This window comes from Xyrauchen texanus, chromosome 36 (assembly GCF_025860055.1).
Source record: "Xyrauchen texanus isolate HMW12.3.18 chromosome 36, RBS_HiC_50CHRs, whole genome shotgun sequence".
Taxonomy (NCBI): domain Eukaryota; kingdom Metazoa; phylum Chordata; class Actinopteri; order Cypriniformes; family Catostomidae; genus Xyrauchen; species Xyrauchen texanus.
This window is the reverse complement of record NC_068311.1, coordinates 10179233-10200910: the sequence shown is the minus strand read 5'-3', so window position 1 is coordinate 10200910 and position 21678 is coordinate 10179233. Positions and strand designations below refer to the sequence as shown.

The following is a 21678-nucleotide window of genomic DNA, read 5'->3' as shown; positions in this document are numbered from 1 at the left end:
AGCTTAACAATTCTGTTTAAACCTTACAAAAAGCCTTCAATTGTAGGTGCCTCACTTTAACCTTGATTTTTTCTTCTTTTAAAGAAAAGGTGAAACGAGTCTAAATTAATTTCTGTGGTAATCAACATTATGTCACAAATGCTGTTTATTGAGCATAACATGTATTCCAGCCCGGAATATTCCTTTAAGAAAAATAAGTCTTATTATCTTACGCAATTTTTTTTCTCAAGTAAATTTACCTTGTTTTCAGGATGTTCAGATATATTTACTGGGAACAAGACAAAAATACTGAGCTTTAGATGTTTTTTTTTTTTTTTTTTCAGTGTTAGCAAAAACATACAACATTCTAGAAAAGTTTTTAGTGTAATTTAAACAAAATGAAGGTACTTCCCCAATTCTTAAAAACGATTTAAATAGATTAAAAGCATAAACAGATGAAACTGGTTGTCGAATCTAGGATTAACTACAACCATAATGGGGAACTAAAAGGAGGGTCAATCTTAATGGCTGGTCAAACAGAGATTATAAACTGACAATCCCAGGTGATCTTTGTTCTTTGAACCAGGCTGACTCCTCTGATAATAAGCTTGCCTGAAGGGTTGGCTCTGGTTCTTTCGCCTCCACAGTCATAAATAAGATAACATGTATTATATTTTAATCCATAATACAGACAATGATTTAAAACTCCACGAAAGTGGAAAGGTTAATAATGAATGAGTATTTCCTCAACAGTGCAACAACGATTCATAATTATATAGACTGTTTTCCTTTTAAAACTTTGCTCTTTCCATTAATTAAGTGCTTTCTGTAGAGATTAGTGAAATACGGCAATGCAATAGCTAAACTTTGATCTATGGCCTTTCCCATGAGAGGGTCCTGTCTCCTGGATTCCTGAGAATGGAAAACCAACGTTTCCTTTTGGGACCGTCAACATAGACAGATAAGTGGGTGGCTGATCTTAATACCATGTTGCACTGTTATGAGTCAGAAAAACTCTCATAATCATTGTGGATGTGTGTGGAAGCACAGCAATACCATGATGCAAATAAAGTAATCAAATCTGATGACATGAGGGGCAATATCTGTAGAGGTTAAAAAAAAGCCCAAAATTACAGTTGCCGTGAAGTGCAAAACAAAACAACATATCTAAAAACACAACAGCAAATCCAAAGACAAAATAACAATTCAGAAACACATTAACAAATCATAAAGCACAATGGAAAATCCAAAAACAAAAGAGCAAATCAGAAAACAAAACACCAAATCCAGAAACAAAACAAAAAGTTAGAAAACACAACAGCAATTCAGAAAACATAACAGCAAGACAGAAAAAACAACAGTAATTGAAAAACGAAATGGAAAGTGTAGGTACCATAGCTTCTCACCTGACTGGATGTGTGGATGAGATCTAGTCCTTTCCTCAGGACTGGTTCTCTGCCCACTTACGCAATTATTTCAAAATTCTTTCACAGAGAGCAAAAACGGCAAGCGGAAAAAGTTTTTGATGATCGGTGTGTAAGTGACGGCGCTGAAATGCCGGTGTACAAGCGTTCATTCAATTTGCTTGCATATTCTAACAGAACAAATACTTTCTACATTTGAAGACAGCAAGTCCAATTATGAGTACAATGTTCAATTATATTAGAAAAAAATTGCTGAAATATTACTAAGATATTATATTCATATTGTAAAGGTTATTGAAGGCTGCTATTAGATATGCTGATTTACTCTGGGTGAGATTTTCCCAGGATGTGGAATTATAAATATACAGTATTCAATACATTTTTTAAATAATAATAAAAACAATAAAAAACAATGTTACTCATTCACACCACTGGCAGCCTACTACAACCTTTGATACATTTTAGTGGTGTTTTTTTTCTAAAATAATTAGATATACTTGGAAAATGTATACATTGGCAGCAACCAGAAACTTTATAAAACAATTTTTAAACAACCCTGTTTTTTTTTAGCAAGTTAGAACATGCTAATTGAATGAACGCTTGGATGCCACCAACGTTTGAGCGCAGTTTGTGGACTTTAAGACAGTCCTTTACACACTAGATGAACCATGAGACCATAGATGAACATTGTATCAAAAACGAACTTTTGCCGCTCGCTATTTTTACTCTGTTATAAAGTTTCCTGTTACTGTTTTCCAGAGAGAGAATTTAGTTAAATTATTTTGAGATCCAAGAAGCATCCAACTGCACCAAGTCTGGCTAGACAGACAGAAGCGCGTGAACTATGCTCGGTAAGGACCCACCCCCTTACTTGAGAGCATATAACGACCTGCATGCGCTGCTGCTCCTCAGTTGACATTCGCTTCTCGTGACCTCTGTTTTTCTCTCAGCTCGGATGGAATTTGACTTTCACTAATTTGTCTACAGGAGGACACATTGCTCAGATCAGCCTCCACCAGACGTGACTGTCTTGCTTCAGCCAGGTTAGCTGTTTTCTGTTTATTGCAAGCCGTCCACGCTCGCTTAAACTACCATCAGGCTGCCCACCTTTCTCTCTCACCACTTTCCCTGCTCCCCTGAGTGCCACAGATTTGACAGAGTTTTGCGCTAATATGGCATTTTTCCAAACCTACGGCTTCCTCTGGGGTAAACCTATCGCGTGCCTGCCCGGCCGCATGCAGTGCCCTCATCGCAGCCAGAGACCCTCATCCTTTTTGTGTCCTCCATCGCCACTACCCAGTGCACCGACCTCGAACTCTCCGACTCTGATGGAGGAAACGGTGATGACGACATGCTCCAGGGTGCCTCCCGGGGCACAGCCTCTCTTAGCTGGGCCGATCAAAATAACCCGGCGTTCCCTGAGGTCATTCTCTCAGGGGACCCCTCATTCGCCAATGAGCCGGCTGGGTCTGGTGACGAAGACGATGCGGGCCTTCCCGAGGGTTCGGAAGATGAGGAGGCCATCCCGTCTTCCATGAATCCCCAGGCTAACGCCACCACGGCCTTCCCCCAGTCCATCCTCATCGAGGTTTGTGAGCGAGTGGCCACTCGCCTCAATATCGAATGACCAGCCCCACAAAGTGCCACTGACCAAGAAAGGGACGTGTACGACGGGAAACTCCTGGGACCCCCTCCCGTCCCGAGAAAACAACTTCTCCCTGTCCTCCCTGCATGTGCTAAGCATATGAGGTATTTTTGGGGGGACCCGCTCGACCTTAAACACGGTCTTGCGGGCCTACTTGCCCCCCCAAGCCAGTTCTCCCCAACAAAATGGACTCCTTTTCTACCTCCATACACACAGAGAAGAGCACTGTTTACATTCTGAAAGAAGAAATCTCGCGTAGTACTCACGTAGATTCACGTAGTACCCCTAGATCAATCCAATCAGGGGTTATACTCCCGTTATTTCCTAGTTCCAAAGAAAGACGGCTCTCTCCGTCCTATTATGGATCTCAGAGTGTTAAACAAACATTTGAGGAAATATAATTTCAGAATGTTAACACATGGCACACTCGCGCACTCAATTCATCAGAACGACTGGTTCACATCAGTCGATCTGAAAGATGCTTTTTTCCACATCAGCATCTACCCCCGCACAGGAAATTTATCTGTTTTGCCAATCAGGGCATATGCTACAAATTCACAGTCCTCCCTTTCGGCCTCTCACAGAGTCCTAGGGTGTTCTGTCTATGTGTGGAGGTGGGCTCAGCGCTGCTGAGAATAACGGGTCTAAGGATCCTAACATACATAGACAATTGGTTAATCATAGCCAATTCCAAGGAGAAAGTGGTGCAAGACACTCACCGTGTGCTCACGCACATCACATCACTCAGGTTCAGAGATAATGTGAACAAGAGCAATTTTACACCTGCCCAGAGTGTTATATTCCTGGGTCTGGAGCTGAATTCAATCTCCATGCATGCGCACCTTTCACAAGAACGCGTTCGCTCTCTGATGAATTGTCTATCACAATTCAAGGAGGGGACGAAAGTGCCATATTGCACATGTCTCAGATTACAGGGTCTCATGGCATCAGCTATTCAGGTTTTGCCTTTGGGCCTTCTGAGATTGAGGGCATTCATGAAGTGGTTTTTATCCCTCCACTTCAGCCCGTTACGTGACCTCTGTCACTCTGTTACAGTGATGCGCTCGAGCACAGCAGCCTTGCGCCACTGGAGGAGCACAGACTTGTATGCACATGAAATCCCTCTCGCGGCTGTTATGTTGCGAAAACTCATAACGACAGATGTGTCCTTAACAGGGTGGGGAGCCACGCAGGAGGGCAGGACGGTGAACGGTTCGTGGCCAAGCGAAATTTGTTCAGCCCACATAAATTATTTGGAGCTCATGACTGTATGGAAAGCTCTGAATCATTTTCTGCCCCACTTGCAGGGGCATCATGTGCTCATTCGCTGCGACAATACCACAGCAGTGGCACATACCAATCGCCAAGGAGGCATGCACTCGCCCAGCTTCATGCCCTAGCTCACAGGCTTTTAGTGCGGCACTTCCTGTCATTACGCGCGACCCATGTTCCAGGCATTTTGAACAGGGGCACGGACCTTCATCGGATAGTGGGCATGTTGTGGGAAAGATTCGGACAGGCGACCGTAGATCTCTTTGCCTTGCGCGAAAACACCCATTGTCCTATGTTCTTCTCGCTAAAGGACGAGGACGTCCCCCTCGACGTGGACGCACTAGCCCATCCATGGCCCAAAGTGCTGCTCTACGCATTTCCTCTCCTGTGCCTGTTAATGCCTACCCTGGCCAGGGTGAGAGAGCCTGTCCCTAATTTGATAGCACCCAGGTGGCCCAAAGCACCATGACTGTCAGAGATAATTCCTCTTCTGCATGCCCAAATGTGGCCCCTCCCTCTACGCACAGACCTGTTGTCTCAGGCAAACGGGGCGATATACCACCCCCCCCCCTGGACAGGGTGGCTCTCTGGGCTTGGCCCGTGAGAGAACAAACTTAAGCTCAATGGGGCTCCCCCCACGGGTAGTTGCCACTATACAGAATGCTAGGGCCTCCTTCACAAGGTACCTATATGACTGTAAGTGGCAAGTGTTTGAAGGGTGGTGTGATGGGTGTGGTTCCACATCATATCAGTGTTCAGTCTCTCATATTTTGTGTTTTTTACAAGACCTTATGGATAAAGGCAGGTCTTTTTCCACTATTAAGGTCTACCTTGCAGCTATTTCTGCTTGTCATTTTGGGTTTGATGGCTCAACACAAGGGCAGCACCCCCTCGTTTGTAGATTTATGAAGGGTGCCCACCGTTCTCTCCCAGTTATTAGGAGAGGTTCCTGAGTGGGAGCTTTCCGCTTTTCACCCTCCTCCTTCATCAGAGGCTGAATGCTCTGGGTCCGGACCGTGCCCTGCGGGCTTACTTGGATAGGACCAGTGCATTTCGGAAAAGTAATCAGCTCTTTATCTATTGGGCCCCCCCTCACTCGGGGAATCCCATTTCTAAGCAACGCCTCTGACATTGGCTTGTGGAAGCTATAATTTTGGCTTATGAATGAAGTAAGAAAAAGAGTTTATGGGCCGGTTGGCCGTGCACATTCATGTCACCAAGCATGCATTAACATTCCTGCCAGGGAGTTATCTTTACCGTATGCTGCTGGGCTGATTTTTTTGTTTGTGCCACTAACATGTTATTTATGCTCTACCTGTACACAGTTCTTACTTATGTGCTTCAGGGTTGCCAGGTGTGTGATTATGAGATGTGTCAAGCACCGCCTCTTTGAGGCGATAGTTCCCTTAACTGGCTTACAGGACCTCACTGTGAGTGAATCAGGGAGCTGTCAATGTCTCCCATAGGTGGATCTCGAACACGAGATGATGAAAGAGAACAATAGGTTACTCACGTAACCCCGGTTCCCTGAAACATCGAGTGGAGAGATCCACCAAGCTTGCCCCACTTGCTGCACGAGAAGCGTACTTACTGAGGAGCAGCAGCGCGTGCAGTAATATACTTACTGAGGAGCAGCAGCGCGTGCAGGTTGTTATATACTCTCAGGTAAGGGGGTGGGTACTTACCGAGCATAGGTCAGGCGCTTCTGTCTGTCTAGCCAGACTTGGTGCAATTGGATGCTTCTGCAGAGGTCAGGAACGGATGCCCTTCCCATAGGTGGATCTCTCCACTCGATGTTTCAGAGAACCGGGGTTACGTGAGTAACCTACTGTTTTTCAGTCAGTGACATTTTGGCATGGATTTTGATAGCTATGGTACTTACCCTTTCCGTTTCGACTGAATTGCTGGTGTGTTTTCTGATTTGCTCTTTTGTTTTTGGATTTGCCATTGTGTTTTATGATTTTTTTTTACGTGTTTGTGAATTGTTATTTTGTCTTTGGAAATGCTGTTGTGTTTTTAGATTTACTGTTTTGTTTTGCACTTCACGGCCAAAGTACAAAATAGTTATTCTTCACTACAAAGTTGCTTTGTCCTTCATTAAAGCTCATCAACATAGTCACCATAGGCATAGTCGCCACAAATATTTTTTTCTTTTTGTCATTTTTTGAGCTCGACCGCTCAGAGTCACTATTCACTTTCCTTATATGGTAAAAAGCCATGAGAAGACAAATGAAATAAATGGAAGAAATAGAGTCATACAGGCTTTAATCAACATTAGGGTGAGTAAATAATGTCATAATTGTAATGTTTGGGTAAACTATCCCTTTAACATGGACTTTTCAAACAACCCTGATGGAAAAGTAATCTTAACAACACTTACTAACAAATGAAGTCTCGCCAAGGTAGCCTCTCCGTCTCAAAACCACCTCCAGAAACTTGGCCTCTTCATCAACCTGGTAGAACTCTTTCTCCAGAGAAATCCAAGCCCAGTTTAGTCTGAACTGTTGATTTTTCAGCTTGTTGCCCCCTACAGATCATATGGAACAAGCATATTGAGCATATACCCTTGTTATGTAGATACAAATTTTTAGTACCAAAAGTGCAGTAAAGATTTGGATAAGATCAAACTTACATTAGAGTATAAAATGTTTGCTGTGTACTGATTCCAACTATATCAATCCAAGTAAAAACATACAAAAGTTAGACTTGACTCCATTTTTGGTAGAACTATGAAAAGGCTTACTCTTTGAAGTAATAGCTTTAATATGGCCCACTGAGGTTTAATGGAGCTGACTCCTCCGATTCATAAGGGTACCTGATTCATCTCAAGATGAACAGTGTGATATCAGTCAAAATCTCTGATGCAGCAGTGAGGGGAAGAGCAGGTCTAATTGCTTATTTTCTAATTAGAATAAAAAAGGGTTGTCTGCTTCTTATCTGAGTTAGTCTGTTTTATCATCAGCATTTAAAGTTTGATTCAAAGTGAGGGCTCACACCTGGAGGACATCCCTAGCAGTTATAATCTGCACACAAAGACAGCCACAGACATCAATCACACACACACACACACACACACACACACACACACACACACACACACACACACACACACACACACACACACACACACACACACACACGTTGGTCTACCTAACATTATGAGGACTTTCCATAGACATAATGACTTTTATACTGTACAAACTATAGATTCTATCCTCTAAACCTAACCCTACCCCTAAACCTAACCCTCACAGAAAACATTCTGCATTTTTAAATTTTCAATAAAACATTGTTTAGTATGATTTTTAAGCGATTTGAATTATGGGGACACTAGAAATGTCCTCATAAATCACATTTATAGCATAATACCCTTGTAATTACTAATTTGTAACTTACAAAATTGTCCTCGTAAATCACAAAAACATGCACACACACACACACACACACACACACACACACACACACACACACACACACACACACACACACACACACACACACACACACGCCCCTCAAGATTATAGGTAGTGTAGTTTTCCCCAGGAATTTCACTGTTAAACACAATTTTTAGAAAATTATTTTAAAATGACATTGACTGATGGCTTCAGCTGAAGCATATACAGTTGATTAACAATCTCACAGTAGTTCTGTCATTTAAGGTTTATAATTATTGTTATTAATCAATTCCCCTATGGAAAAAAACAAATAGAATGATTACTTCCCGTACTGCACATTTGGACACTATAAGCTAGTTTTTGCCATTCTGTAATTAAAAAAAGAAAAAGACAGACTGATCTCATGAAAATTACATGACTGTGGCAACATTTTTGCAAAATGAAATTACGTGATTCATTGTACATATTGCTACAGTTTCAAAGAGAAATGTCCACTGAGGGCGCCAAAAGCAAGATAACTGTTCTCCCAAAAAGATGAGGTTTTTAACGTTAATGCTCTATGGAGTTTTAAAAAAACAAAACCGACGTCCCTACCCTAAATCCAACACTTAAACCTAACCGATTGTGTCATAAAAGCAAATGAGAGGTGAACAAAACAGACATCCATACCCTACACCAAAACCTAACCGATATTGCTATAAATTCAAATGAGAGGTGAAAAACGCAATAGCTGATGCAACTATGTCAATTCCTGACATTTTGATGATACTTTCGGCTCATGTGTCGACTCACGGGCTTTGCTTGACTCTTGCCCCGGCCTTCCATATTCAAAGTCTAACGTTCTACTTAGTCACATTGGAATAAGTTTGTAAATGTTGTTAAAATGCATCATCATTCAAATCATGCATTAAAGCAAAAGCGATAAATACGTGTTTATGAGTTGCTAATCTGTAGTTTTACGCATGATTTGTGTGATAATGAAATTTTTTTTTTTTTTATTATAATCAGTTGTTGTTGTACCTCAACTCTTTATTTCACCAGAAAACTGCTACGATACATAGAATGGGACATGTAAAACTCATTTAGCTAAAATGCATATGTAGTAACATGATTCTATGACACCAGGTTTTAAAAAAATTATCTATTTGAGGGAGCTGTCCAGTCAGCATTTGGCATGTATCCTTTGTCCAATGCAATCCAATTGGAATGCGAGAGAAAGTAAGAGACAAAACGGAAGTGAGAAAGAAAAGCTTCTATAGCTTCATGGCTCCTTTGAACCAGACTATCAGTGGACTGCGGTTTATTTGCTATTGGCAACACTACACAGAGCGTACCCTCCCCACACACTCCTTCTCCCTGTCCTCCTCTGCCCAGTTGTCATGCTCAGTAAACACGTCACGTCCAACTATCCCCATTTCCCTTTCATGCAAAGGGCAAGACACGCTCGTCTGGGTGTTTTAAAGTTTGCGTTAATGTGTGTGCTTGTGAACATTCGGGGAATGTGTATGTGTGCAAAGGCCAGATGGTAGCACCTGTTCAAAGCATTGTCTTATGGTCTGACTGATTCGATATTCAGTATCAACCAATGTGTTCCTTACCTTTCACAAACATGTCAATCCAAACATCTAGCGAGAAAGCCGCACAAAATCTGGAACCAGAGATTAAATGCTAACGCTTTACAGCACCAACAAATACCCTTTAAAAGCGAATCACCTCTGATGTATCACATTCTAACATGGACAAATTTAGATCAACAACTAGGAGAGACACTTTTGATGATAACATATTATTTGAAGGATGATACGGTTTTATTTGAAGGATTTGTGAGAGGTGCTTTTATGAAACTTAACAAGCCTCAGCAGTCTTTCATTTTGGATATGTGAGAGAAAACATCATAAAACTGCAGGAAAATGACATCCATGATGCCCTGTCGGAAAGAAGAAATTAACTGAGAATGACAGAAGACTCAAATCTGAGGTGAGGTACTGGCACGTCTTCAAAGTCAGACATTTTGCGGAATAATTGGCTTTGTCAAAAGCTTTTGATGAAAGAGAATTCAAGATTCGCAGAATACAAAGATTTTCGAACAACACAATATTCTATTCAACAACACAAAACACAGTTTTGGACTAAATTTTTTGAGCCAATCACCTGAGCCATAAATGCCAGAATGTGACTAATCACTCTGAAGTCGCAGGTCAATTAAGTCCTGACAACACTGAATGTCTAATGGCACCACCGGAACATGCACTATCCCAAGCTCTTCTCTAGCGATTATGCTGAGCTAAGATGCTAAAGGTATTGCCCTCTAAAAAATCAGGCACGGTAAAACATCTAATATAAGAGATATTGGTCATTTATCTGTTGCTAAATATTTTTGTCAGAATACATTGAAATATTGCAATTCAGCAACAGTTAGTCGAAAGTTCTGCAGCTGAAGTCGGACTGTGCTAACCGAAATTCGAATCACTGCTTTCCAGTGGCTGAAGGTGGAAGTGTTGTTGAACATATGGTGAAGTGTGAGCTTCAGCTTTCAGGTGAAATGTCCACAGAGTGGCGCCAAAAATGAGTTGTATTTTTAGTTGTAAATTATGTTATACAGACAAGAAGAATGCATATTTTATTAACTCTACCCCTAACCTGAACCGGAATCCCAACCCTATACCTAACCATCAGTAGAGTCAAAATGTAATTTCAGTGCAGAAATGTAACCTCTGAATCACGTTCATCATTTGTTTGTGAACACTATTGCTTCCTGGTTCCCACTGGACTAGAACCTGTATTTTGAGGTTGCTTGCAGCATGTGCTGTCAGTAGCGCTAGAGAGAAATGTGTTTATGCTTAAATTGATGCAAAAATGTCTGATGGGGCATGGCTGGTTTGTAAATCAGCTGAATGTGAATTGATTTCAGGGTTCATTTCCCATGTGATCATGTTGTTTTGGCTACAGAATTGTGTTGTTATGGCATTTACCAATAGGGGCTTAAGACCCATACTATCCAGCCAAACCATAATCTCCTGGTGTGATCAGGCTGCAAGTTTAAACAGTATAGGAAGACAGAGTCTTCTACAGTGTGTACATTTGTGTCTGTCAGCTTGGTAAAACATAAAGGGCAATTCACAATGAGCATTCACCTTAAATGGAACTGACCCTACCCGCGAGGAACATTCCAAGATCATTTTAAGATCCGTATCTCCTACTGTGCCAGTCATTTTAAACACACAACAAAAGCTACAATTAAACATGTATAAAAATGTGTTTACTTCTGATCATCTGAATGGGAAATAATCGCAACAATTTACCAATTTTCACAAGCAATTTAGCATATTTTCCTTTGTGCATGTGTTTCTCACAGTAAGACCACCTTCAAGCTTTGTTAATGCCTGCACACATTTTAAACCATAAAGTTTAAAGTCATATTCAACCAATATGCCCTTGGCCCAACACTGGCGTTTCATTGTTCTAGATTTGGCCTGCAGTTCAGGTATTAGAGGTGAGATTGTGTTTCAGCTGAAGGAAAACCTCCCAGTTAATTTATAACTGATGGTTAAATTGCTGAGCAGGGGTTTCGTTAGCACTAATGACATCCAATATTTTCTCAAGCCCCAACTTTCTTTAACCATAATATGTTACGGTCTAGTGCATGTAGTAGAACCAACTTTCTTAAGTGGAAGTACAACCCACTGCTTTGATAAACAACATTATTAAAAGGCAGAATATTTTTTTTTCTAATCATTTTATCATTTTCTTTGATAGAATGTTGGTTGCTGAAATCAATGTTATAATTTTTTTTAACTATTAATTTCATTACATTGTTAAATATTATTTTCAAAGCAAGTTCACTCCAAATAACTGCATAAAAATAACTCTTGAATATTTTTTTACTTATTCAGCATATTTTGGGGGTTTAAGATTAAACTATTATTAGGGATGTGCACTTTGAATAATTTTGTAGTCGAGTACTCTAACACATAAGAAAACGAGAATTCAATTTGAAATTTTGAATTTTAAATTTACCTTCAAACTTTGAACCTGTTTTTCTTAATTAAAAAAAGCACTAAGCATAAACAACAACATCTAGTTTAAAAAATGACCAATACAACATTTGCACTCACATAGAAACATCCATGGCAAGTTTCTAAAGTGATACAATTACTTTAAATAATGACAGAAATTTATTTTTTGGGTGAACTATTCCTTTAACAACATCATGCACAATCCACAGTGCTAACCAATGCATTGAGTTGTAATGGTAAATTACCTAAAACCTTGATGCTGATTAAAAAAGGACCTGGATATGTATCAGCAACCCATTTTTGCTGAATTTATATCATTTTCTTTATTGTATTATAGGAACTAGAAGGCAAGGTATTTGCTGTCCTTCAAAAACTACATCAATGTTTTAATGCATATTTCTCACATGCTATTTCTTAATTGAATATAAGTTCCTCTGGGCACAACTAACAGAGATTCTGTAGTCACTACAGTCCTTACACAGTGTGCCCCATCCCATTGCCAAAAGATAATAAGCATGACATCAGTTTTTGATGGACAGATTTGTTATAAATGAGACCGGAGGCTCCACTCACAATGGAGCTGTGCCAACTTGGTGCCCCCGTCTCCTCCATAAGCACTCAGTCTGCAAACTGACCTTATTTGGTCACTGTGGAGAACGAGTTGCCCTTGATGTCCACAATTGGTCTCTCTCCATCACATAGACAAGAAAGCCCTATGCAGAACCTGCCTGTAAGGCATCAATGCAGAACGCTGACTTGTTTGAGCTTAAATAAAGAGCCAACAAGGATCACAATGGAAAGTCTGACTATTTTTATTGGATAGGAAAATAGGCCCCAAATGTTGCCCACAAAGTCAGGTGTTTGGGTCTTGTTAGTCAAATGTTTGTTTAATGCTTACTGTGCTTATCCTTCTGATTTCACCCTCTGATTTAAATGTTTTACTCCTTTAATATGATTACAAACTGAGAAATATCTCTTTCATAGCTCAGGAGAATTATCAGTTATATTATGTTTAAGTATCAACTTCGATGTGTCTCCTAAAATTAGAAAAATAAAAATAGAAGCAAATGGGGTATATTGACATGCAGTATTAAGAGTAAAAAACTATTAGTTAATATGCACCGCTCAGGCAATTTGGTGATGGAAGAATATGATAAGAAATGCATATAGAAAATGCCACTCTCTCTCTCTCTCTCTCTCTCTCTCTCTCTCTCTCTCTCTCTCTCTTTCCTTTGCAATTCAAAATTGCTCTGGAAGTTGTTGTAGAAACCATTTTGATGCTCACTTCCTGGGTTACAAAAGAAGGATTCCCATGCACTTGTGAGGAGGAGCCATCCGAAAATCACTGCTTTCAGTGCAGTTCACTTAACGTGTGGCTCACTCAACAGAGAGTAAGAAATAAAGTGTGTTTGCGGCTAAAGGTCAGACTGAGTCTTGGGAGTTGCGCCATGCTCGAATGATCGCACATACAATCTCCGGTGAGGTAATTTCCCCTACACACTGGCTTAAGTCCCCTACCCTCCCAGCCTCCTTTTACACACACTGATAGAACTGGTTTTGCTTCACAACCCAGATTTAAGATTGGATATCAATTGATGACCCAATACTTTGTACTTATTATACAAAATAGCAAACATAGAAATGTATTCATATTATAAATATTACCATGAACTGCAGAGATGCAACAATACACCTAAAAATACCCAAATAACTTACTAATAGAAAATGCACAACTTCAGAGCAGACTTTAGAAGCTTCAAAGAGCATTAAATCCTGAAAGTCAAGGATGAGGAGGGCTTAACTTTCATGTTGTCGATAAAAAAAGATGGCCTTCCACCAAACCTCAGCTAAAGCTTCTCACCCATAAAGCCTCTCTGCAGCTTCACTACACCTCTCAGCTCCCCTGAGATGTTGGTTTACAAGGTGTTTTAACAGTCTTAGAACATTTTCAAGGACAAACTCAGTGAAAGCCACTTCTGCCGTTAAGTGTATAATATTGTTATTGCAGGCACCACCGTGCATGCACTCTGCTATCACTCCAGACAGAGGTTTTATGAAGGTCAGCATTCTCTTTATGCCTGGAGAACACTGGCACTGGCAAACTAAATCCTGTATTTTAGGATCTAATCCTATTAGCACTACTTCATTTATGTGAGTTTATGCTAGACTTAAAACAGAAAACATCAACCAGACTCTCTCTTTTCAGATATAAATATGAATGATTCTATGGTAAAAACAGAAAAACATACTGCTTAATGCTACAGTGTTATATGTGGTTGACAGGATATTGTGTTGTGGTTGCTAAGGTGTTCTGTGTACATTTTAGATCATTTCTTTATAGTTGCTAGGGTGTTTTGGGAGTTTGCTAGGATGTCCTGGGTGGCCCACTACCAAGAGTCTATGATTTTTTGGTCTTTAGATATGGCTTGAGTCTCTCATTTAGTGTAAGTCTATGACCACATTTACATGCACTTCAGAAAATTGTTTATTCCAGGGATTTTTCAGAAAGCACTGATGGGAAATGTCATGTAAACTAGAATACTGTTTTCCTTATGCCGTTTAAGGGATTAAGAGAAAGCGGTTTAACACAACTAGGTTTTTCTTCCGAAGAACACAGCGTATGTGTGCATGTAAAAGGATTAGCGGCATTCTTATAGGGGTTTGAAGAGTGCGCATGTGCGTGGAACAGACCAAATAACTAACATTATAGGACAGAGTCATAAATTATATCAACAATTCACCACAGCAGAAAGAATGAAACATTTCTGGGAGTACAGTGTGAAAAGGGAAAAACACATACACTATAAAATATACTCATTTATACACACCAATTTTAAACATCGACTATCCCTCACGTCCGCATATCTGTGCTCAAATACACTGGGGAAATAATGGGGTGTCACTTAACTTCTCCAGTTAGTTTAATAGAAAGGCTTTGCAATGGCAAAATAAGGGCAAGAACGTCCTGTTCAATACAAAACCAGGGAAGGGATCAAATGAGCCAAATGTTTGAGGCTGAACGCATAATAATAAAACAAAATCTTGGGTAGGCCTAGCCCACCTTTGTCAATCGGCCTATGTAACATATTGAAATGTAATCTGGAATGCTTACCATCACTGATGTAGGTTATATAAAAACACTCTTCCCTGCACAATGATCATTTTAAAAAGCTGAAGTATAGCTTCGATAAATTCGAAGGATATCTTAGTTTTACTGGAAGTCTCATCTGTGATCAGATTTTCTAAAGCTATGGCCAGTTGTACAGTCCACCAAAATGTTAAAGCGACAACAGTAGAAATGCCCAATAGCGACTGCACAGAACAGAGACTAGCGACACCCACCGACAATGTTGCTGGTGGTGTTAACGGGGCTTTAAGCAGCTTTCTTGCAATAAACAGCTTCCTTGTGTCCATGTAAACAAGGTATATTGCTTTATCGTCCGACAGGCAAAAATCTTAAGTTTGATCGCTTAGAAAAGAAGCACATCTGTTATCAACAAGCCTTACAATTTAAAGTATGTCTGCTGAACAAACAGTTGCACTGTTAGCTGTACGCTAACGTTAGAGGTAGAGGATTTCTCAAATTATGAGAAAACCAAGTCACTGTATAAAAAGCTCAAATTTATTTAATTATGATAACAAATGATTTGTATATGAGACCCACATTTTCTCTTATTCATAAAACTTTAAAAGCCATTTAAGTACATTAGATTTGACTATTATTTACCATTTGTAAATGTCACAAATTGAAAAGATGTTTAAAAGTTTTTCACACACTAAAAGTATAAAATGAGTGCAAGAAAACTCATCTCTTCCTTCCCTGCGATCTCCCTCAAAGGCAGAGAAAGACAGTGTCATTCCAAAATACCAAGGTCAAGCCTTATCCCTGACCACTGCTCATTAAAAAAGCAGATTAGAGTGCAGACTTGGATGGACAAAAGATTTTTTAACAGTGCTTTCTTTCACTGCTTCTTGATTGAATGGCCAGCTCTGAAACGGTTTCTTGAGGATCAAGCAAGTGTTTGAATACAAGTAAGCGATAGTAGGTGTAATCCACATTCTAATGTAAACTCTCATCCCCCTTGAAAAAAGGAAAATAGTGAACCACAGAACAAGGTAATGTCTTACACCAGAGTCTTTACTATCTTCAGTTTCACAACAGGATACGTAACATATGACCTCTCTTGGATAATCCTTGCACTAGGGTACAAATCCTGCAATCACAATATTAGATTTTGCAGAGGCTTCTGTAACAAGGAAAGAAATATTTTAGGAAGGTCTGGGGCAACTTGACATAATTGTTGGGCCAGTACTGCTCTGTTACTATGGCTTATGTCCAACCTCTGTTTGTAAATAGTGCAGATTTATATATGTCACCAACCTAATGTTGTCTAGCTGGCTAATTAAGATGAGGTTTTGGTAAAATTACAAGAGAGTATTGTGAGAGTCTTGGAAAATCATTTAGAATGGGTTGAAAAATATAAACTATTCAGTGCATTATGTTGCACAATATGCCACCGTTTTGCAGCAAAAGTATGATTTTGATTTATACCATACAATACATAACTGTCAGAGTTTTACTCAGGCTGATCCAATGAAAATAACATGATTGGGGCAATTTTTGCAAAGTAATATTACCTGGTTCCTTATATGTATCACAGCAAATCCAAAGTGAAATGTCCACTATGTGATGCTAAAAACAAGTTAAATATTCTCCCAATCAGATTACGTTTAAAGGTTAATGCTATTGTTATAAATCAACACTGACCTCCCTACATGATAATGTCAGTAAAGCAAATGTGAGATTTAAAACTTAACTGCTGGAGTGACTATGTCATTTTGTGGCACTATGAAACTTTCAGCTCATGTTTTAACTCTCAAGTTCTTTAGGACTGGTTCCCCCAGGATTGCAAATGTAACCCTCTATCATTTACATTTACATTTATGCATTTGGCAGATGCTTTTATACAAAGCGACTTGGATAAAGGGACAATCCCCCCGGAGCAACTTGGATTAAGTGTCTTGCTCAAGGACACAATGGTGGTGGCTGTGGGGATCGAACCAGCGACCTTCTGATTACCAGTTATGTGCTTTAGTCCACTACACCACCACCATCAGTTAAGCTACCATGTAGCTTGGTTCTGTAATGCAATACACAACAGTAAAAGTGTTTATGAACTGATAATCTGAAAAAAGTTTTTTTTTCACCAGGAAACTACCATGATATGTACAACGAACCAAGTAAAAATCATTTTGCAAAATAATGTACATGGTTCTATTAGACCAGGTTGGTTATACTAGCTTTAAAAAAAAAAAAAAGTATATAAGTATGTTGCAAAATATACACATAATAAAACTATGTCACTAAAAAGAACAATTTAAACACCAATCAACTATTTAATAATCCAAAACGTATTTGTGGCGTGACCAGTGAAAATGTTGGCTGGGCAAAGTAAAAATAACTACAGGCCCGAACAGGCTAGCAGAAAATATTTTTATTGTTGAGCCCTTAAATATCATGAGTAGATCCCCATGCCTTTGAAAAGTTATTTATCATAGTTAGACAGAGTAGTCGTCAATTGTTGTAATGCCATTGTGGATACACTGTCTGGCCAATGGAAATATGCAGCAGAAATAGAACACAGGATTTGTATCAGACAGTCAGTAGGGCAATCATCTCATAATGAGAGACTTCAAAAATGGTAAGCAACGTCCTTGTGCAGCTATTATATCTGTAGGAAAGTCCTCTCCACCCACTGAGCACTTTAATTACCACCTTGGTGGAAGCTTTGTTGTGATGTAGAGAGCAGGAATTCATGTTGGCAATGGAAACAACAACAAAGTTGTGCTGGGCCAAACTCTGCAGTGTGCACACATAAAGGTCACTGACGATTAAATATTGAAGGTCTATGTAGATTACCAGCCAATTGTGCATGGCCTCTGGACATTTATAGAGGACACATCTATTGAGGTAACTTCAAACACTTTATGAATGCCGTGAGCTGATTCTGGCATGTCAAAAGCACTTTATAAAATACTCTTCCATTTTCGTCCAATGTATGGCACAAAAAGCTGGAAATCTTAGCTGGAGTCTGTTATTTATTAAGCCTGAAACACATTCTACATTCATAACTCAATGCAAGTACGCTTAGCATTCTCAACGTTGCCATAAAGGATGCTATAGTGAACATTAGTGTGAAATAAGAGAGTGGCCCATTTTCTCGTTGATTTAATAAAGTTGTGTCAATTTTGTTTCCAAATAGAAGAAAGAAAGACAAACAGGCTTGGAACAACATGTTGGTGTGTAAATTATGACAGATTTTATTTTGGGGGAACAATCCCTTTAACTTTGGCTATTCATTCATATAGACCAGTATAGTAGTCATATAGTAACACAGTAGCAGTGGAGTCTGATACCAAGCTCCATTCCTGTCTCTTAAATGCAGCCGGTGGCCACTTCAGTCTATTATGATGGACCTCAGAAGATGAACTTATTCCAACTCCAACCATAATACATGGAATGCTTCATATGCTATTTAGGATAGACCTCACCGAAATGGTCGGCCGGTTGAACTACGAAGCCTCACTGATCTCGGCCAGCATCACCTTGGTCTAATGATGGACTACACTTAACAACAAAAGCCTTCATTAGCCAACTACCAAAGGACAATGCATCCATATGAACTTCTGCAGTTAATTCAGGCTGACCTTCAAAAGACATTAGTCATTAATCTTACAGTTCATACAAAATCTCTGTTTAAACACTGGCCCTTAACCCTTACTTAGATGAATCATTTTAAACCATGACTTGCACCGCACATAAATAAGTAATATTGGCATTATATTCATGCTGTTAGACAGAGGGTAACTGGCCCCGACAGTGAGCCTGGTTTCTCCCAAGGTTGTTTTTCTCCATTAACCAACATCTTATGGAATTTTGTGTTCCTTGTCACCTTCAACTTGCTCACTGGGTTTCTAAAGACAATTATTATTTAATTACCTATTTTTATATACACTTCATAATCATATTTATTCAAACTACACAATGATGACTCTTAAGACTTTATAGATATTACGGTTTCATTTTCTGTTAATGCATGATTTTCTGTAAAGCTGCTTTGAAACTATGTGTGTTGTGAAAGGCGCAATACAAATACAAATTACTTGACTTAACAGACCGTGTTTGATTCGCACAATTTCGAGGGTCACACCTGCAAGTAAATACAGTTATCATTCCTAAACACTGACAGTATGAACGCAAATTTAGAGACTTCCTACAATGCTAAGGAATTAATAGTCCAATAACATTCCACTAATGTAAAATATCCATCCAAGTCTTATTCACATGGACAAGTTTGTCCAAGTCGTTAGTTTTGGGATTACAGAATAACTAAAAGCTGTGGTTGAAAGGAGCATTATTTACTAAACTTAGAGCCATAGTGCATTTCCACTTAATGTCAGAAAAGTGAAAACTCAAAGTGACTTCAAGAGGAGGCTGGGTAGGGGCCAGAATGGAAGCAGAAAAGAAAAAACAACACGACCATATAACAATCCTGTTTGAGAGAGAGACGTGACAAAGAGAGAGGGACTGTGGTTTTTCTTGACCCAATGCACAGTGTTTGCTGGCTCGTCGGGCGGAATAATGACAGCTTGTTTGCTGAATGGCATCAGTGCAAGGACATGGCGAGTTAAAGCTGGGCCCCCTGACTCTCGAGCCTCATGCTAATAGCTCTCAGGATGTTTGTGGTGAACCTATTCTCTCCTCTGGTACAGTTCCAACTGAGCTGCCTCTTTTGGAAGGGCCTGTTTGAACAGCATTAGTCACTTGTTACTTTTTTGTGTGGCTTTCCATAAATCTTTTCTCAGAAAGAAGGATCTCTCCTCCAAACTCACAGAGAGAGAGAATGCCAATTTATACAGCCTGAAACAACTGCTTTCGACTTGTCAAACAGGTAAAATCGAGAGTGATTGGAAAAAGACGTGATGTTTCTCAACTTTTACTAACGACTGGAAAGCAGCTTGGGTTTTGAAGTTTTATCTGTTCATGAGGAGTTTGGAATGAAAATGCAACCTGTGTTCTTGGAGTGATTTTAAAGCAGAAACCTGAACAAACTTTGGTGGAGAATAAATTTTTTGGAAGACAAAACAGAACATTTAAAAAAACACATTAAGGATTGATTTTAAGTTATAGGTGTTTGGACTGGAGTCATTTAAAGGAGAAACATTGGAGTATTTTAAAGAAGATTCAAATCATAAAGATATGGTGGGTACAAATACAAAAATATAACTAACAAACAGGGCTACCGATATTGTCTGCAATTATTTGAGCCATGTTGAAACTCATTTGCATCAACGTACACTGTTTATGTGGTCAAGAATTCTTTGAGTGAAAGCTAACTGTCACATGCAATACAACTCTTGCATTAGAGTTATCGGCAAACACTAATCTGTTATTGCAAAATGCATATTTATGCTGTTCTTTCAAATGAGTTAATTAACTGAATTATTTTTTATTAGCCATTTTTGGTGAACACACTGCATACGCTTTCACTGTCGCATGAAAATGTATATTGAAAATGGAAAACATCCTAAAACCCATTTTGTTTTTGGAAATGTTGTCAATAACTTGTCATGCAACGCAAACAAAACAAAACATATATAGTTTCCATCATTATAAAATATCTTCAGTCCATCACTTCCCATTTCAGTCACACTACAAAGGCTAAAAAACTTTTAATGGTACTGACAAATCCTGAGTTCATTCAGCATAAGCCCTGTTTATTCCCTGTCTGCCCTGAACCATTCATCTTCCTCCTCAGCAGACCTTGCTTGAGACCAAAACTAAGGTCTCAAACTTTAGTGGCAGCCCGTAGGCTTAAGAAATATGGTTAATGATTAGCTCCCAGACAATTAAATATTTTCCTTGCTCTCCAACACATTGAAATTAAGGGGAATAAAGCAAAATGACAGAAAGGAATCAGCAATTCAGCTTTCATTCATCATTACTATTATTATAAGGAAGATCATAGGTTTGATGAAAAATAATATTACTTAATGCATTTAAACTTATACTTAAAGGGACCAACAAAATGACATTTCTCTCATCATTTACTCATCTTTATGCCGTCTCAAACTCGTATGACTTTCTTCTGCAGATCACAAACAAAGATATTTTGATGGAGATTTGAGGTGTTTTTGTCCACACAATGCAAGTCAATGGAGTCTAATGGAGAAATTCCCTTTTTTAATATAAATCTTCACAGAGTTAATATTATATTATTATATTTTATTAATAACTATAGTTTTAGCAAGTCATTTAGTACATTTTCCAACAATTGTTTACAGACCGATTGTTTCACTTTTAATTGACTATATCTTTGAATCCAGGTTGTGCTGAGTGACTTCAGTCACGCTTCCTAAGCAGTCAATTGGCCCAGTTGCTGGGGTGGGTAGTGTCACATGGGGTACCCTTATCATGGTCGCTATAATGTGGTTCTCGCTCTCTGCGGGGTGCGTGGTGAGTTGTGTGTGGATACCGTGAAGAAAATAGGAAAAGCCGTGCGCTTTTTTGTTGTTTTCTTCTTGAGTTTGATTTTGTCACTGTAAAACAGTTAAAGGATGGGAAAGGAGGAGGCGAGAACCGGCTTGACGATATAATCATAGTTTAATGGAAAACTTAAAAGACAACATAAACACACACGACGGACATGTCCGCTAACGATCTCTCTCTCCCGCACAGCCCTCTGCAGTCGACCTTCAAACCTCACGGAGGCATAATTAGCCTAATACGGGACCGGGTGTGTAGGATCACGACCCGGCCCCGCCCTGCCACATTCCTCCCTCGTTCTCTCAGGCTGGGGAGCCCCCGGCCTGACGTACATCCCCTTTCCCTGGGGAGGGCGCCTTCAGCTGACTGCCGGCAGGTCATCCCCATCTACCTGGACGAG

General features: G+C 39.5%; 1 protein-coding gene across 1 annotated transcript in view; it reads right to left on the bottom strand.

The window, feature by feature from the left end:
• Positions 1-21678, bottom strand: part of LOC127629479 (FRAS1-related extracellular matrix protein 2-like) — a 106467-nt gene that overhangs the window by 50389 nt on the left and 34400 nt on the right. The window contains exon 3 of the mRNA XM_052106576.1: positions 6701-6847. Within this exon, the coding sequence (XP_051962536.1) occupies positions 6701-6847 (147 nt within the window). The remainder of the gene's footprint in view (positions 1-6700; positions 6848-21678) is intronic.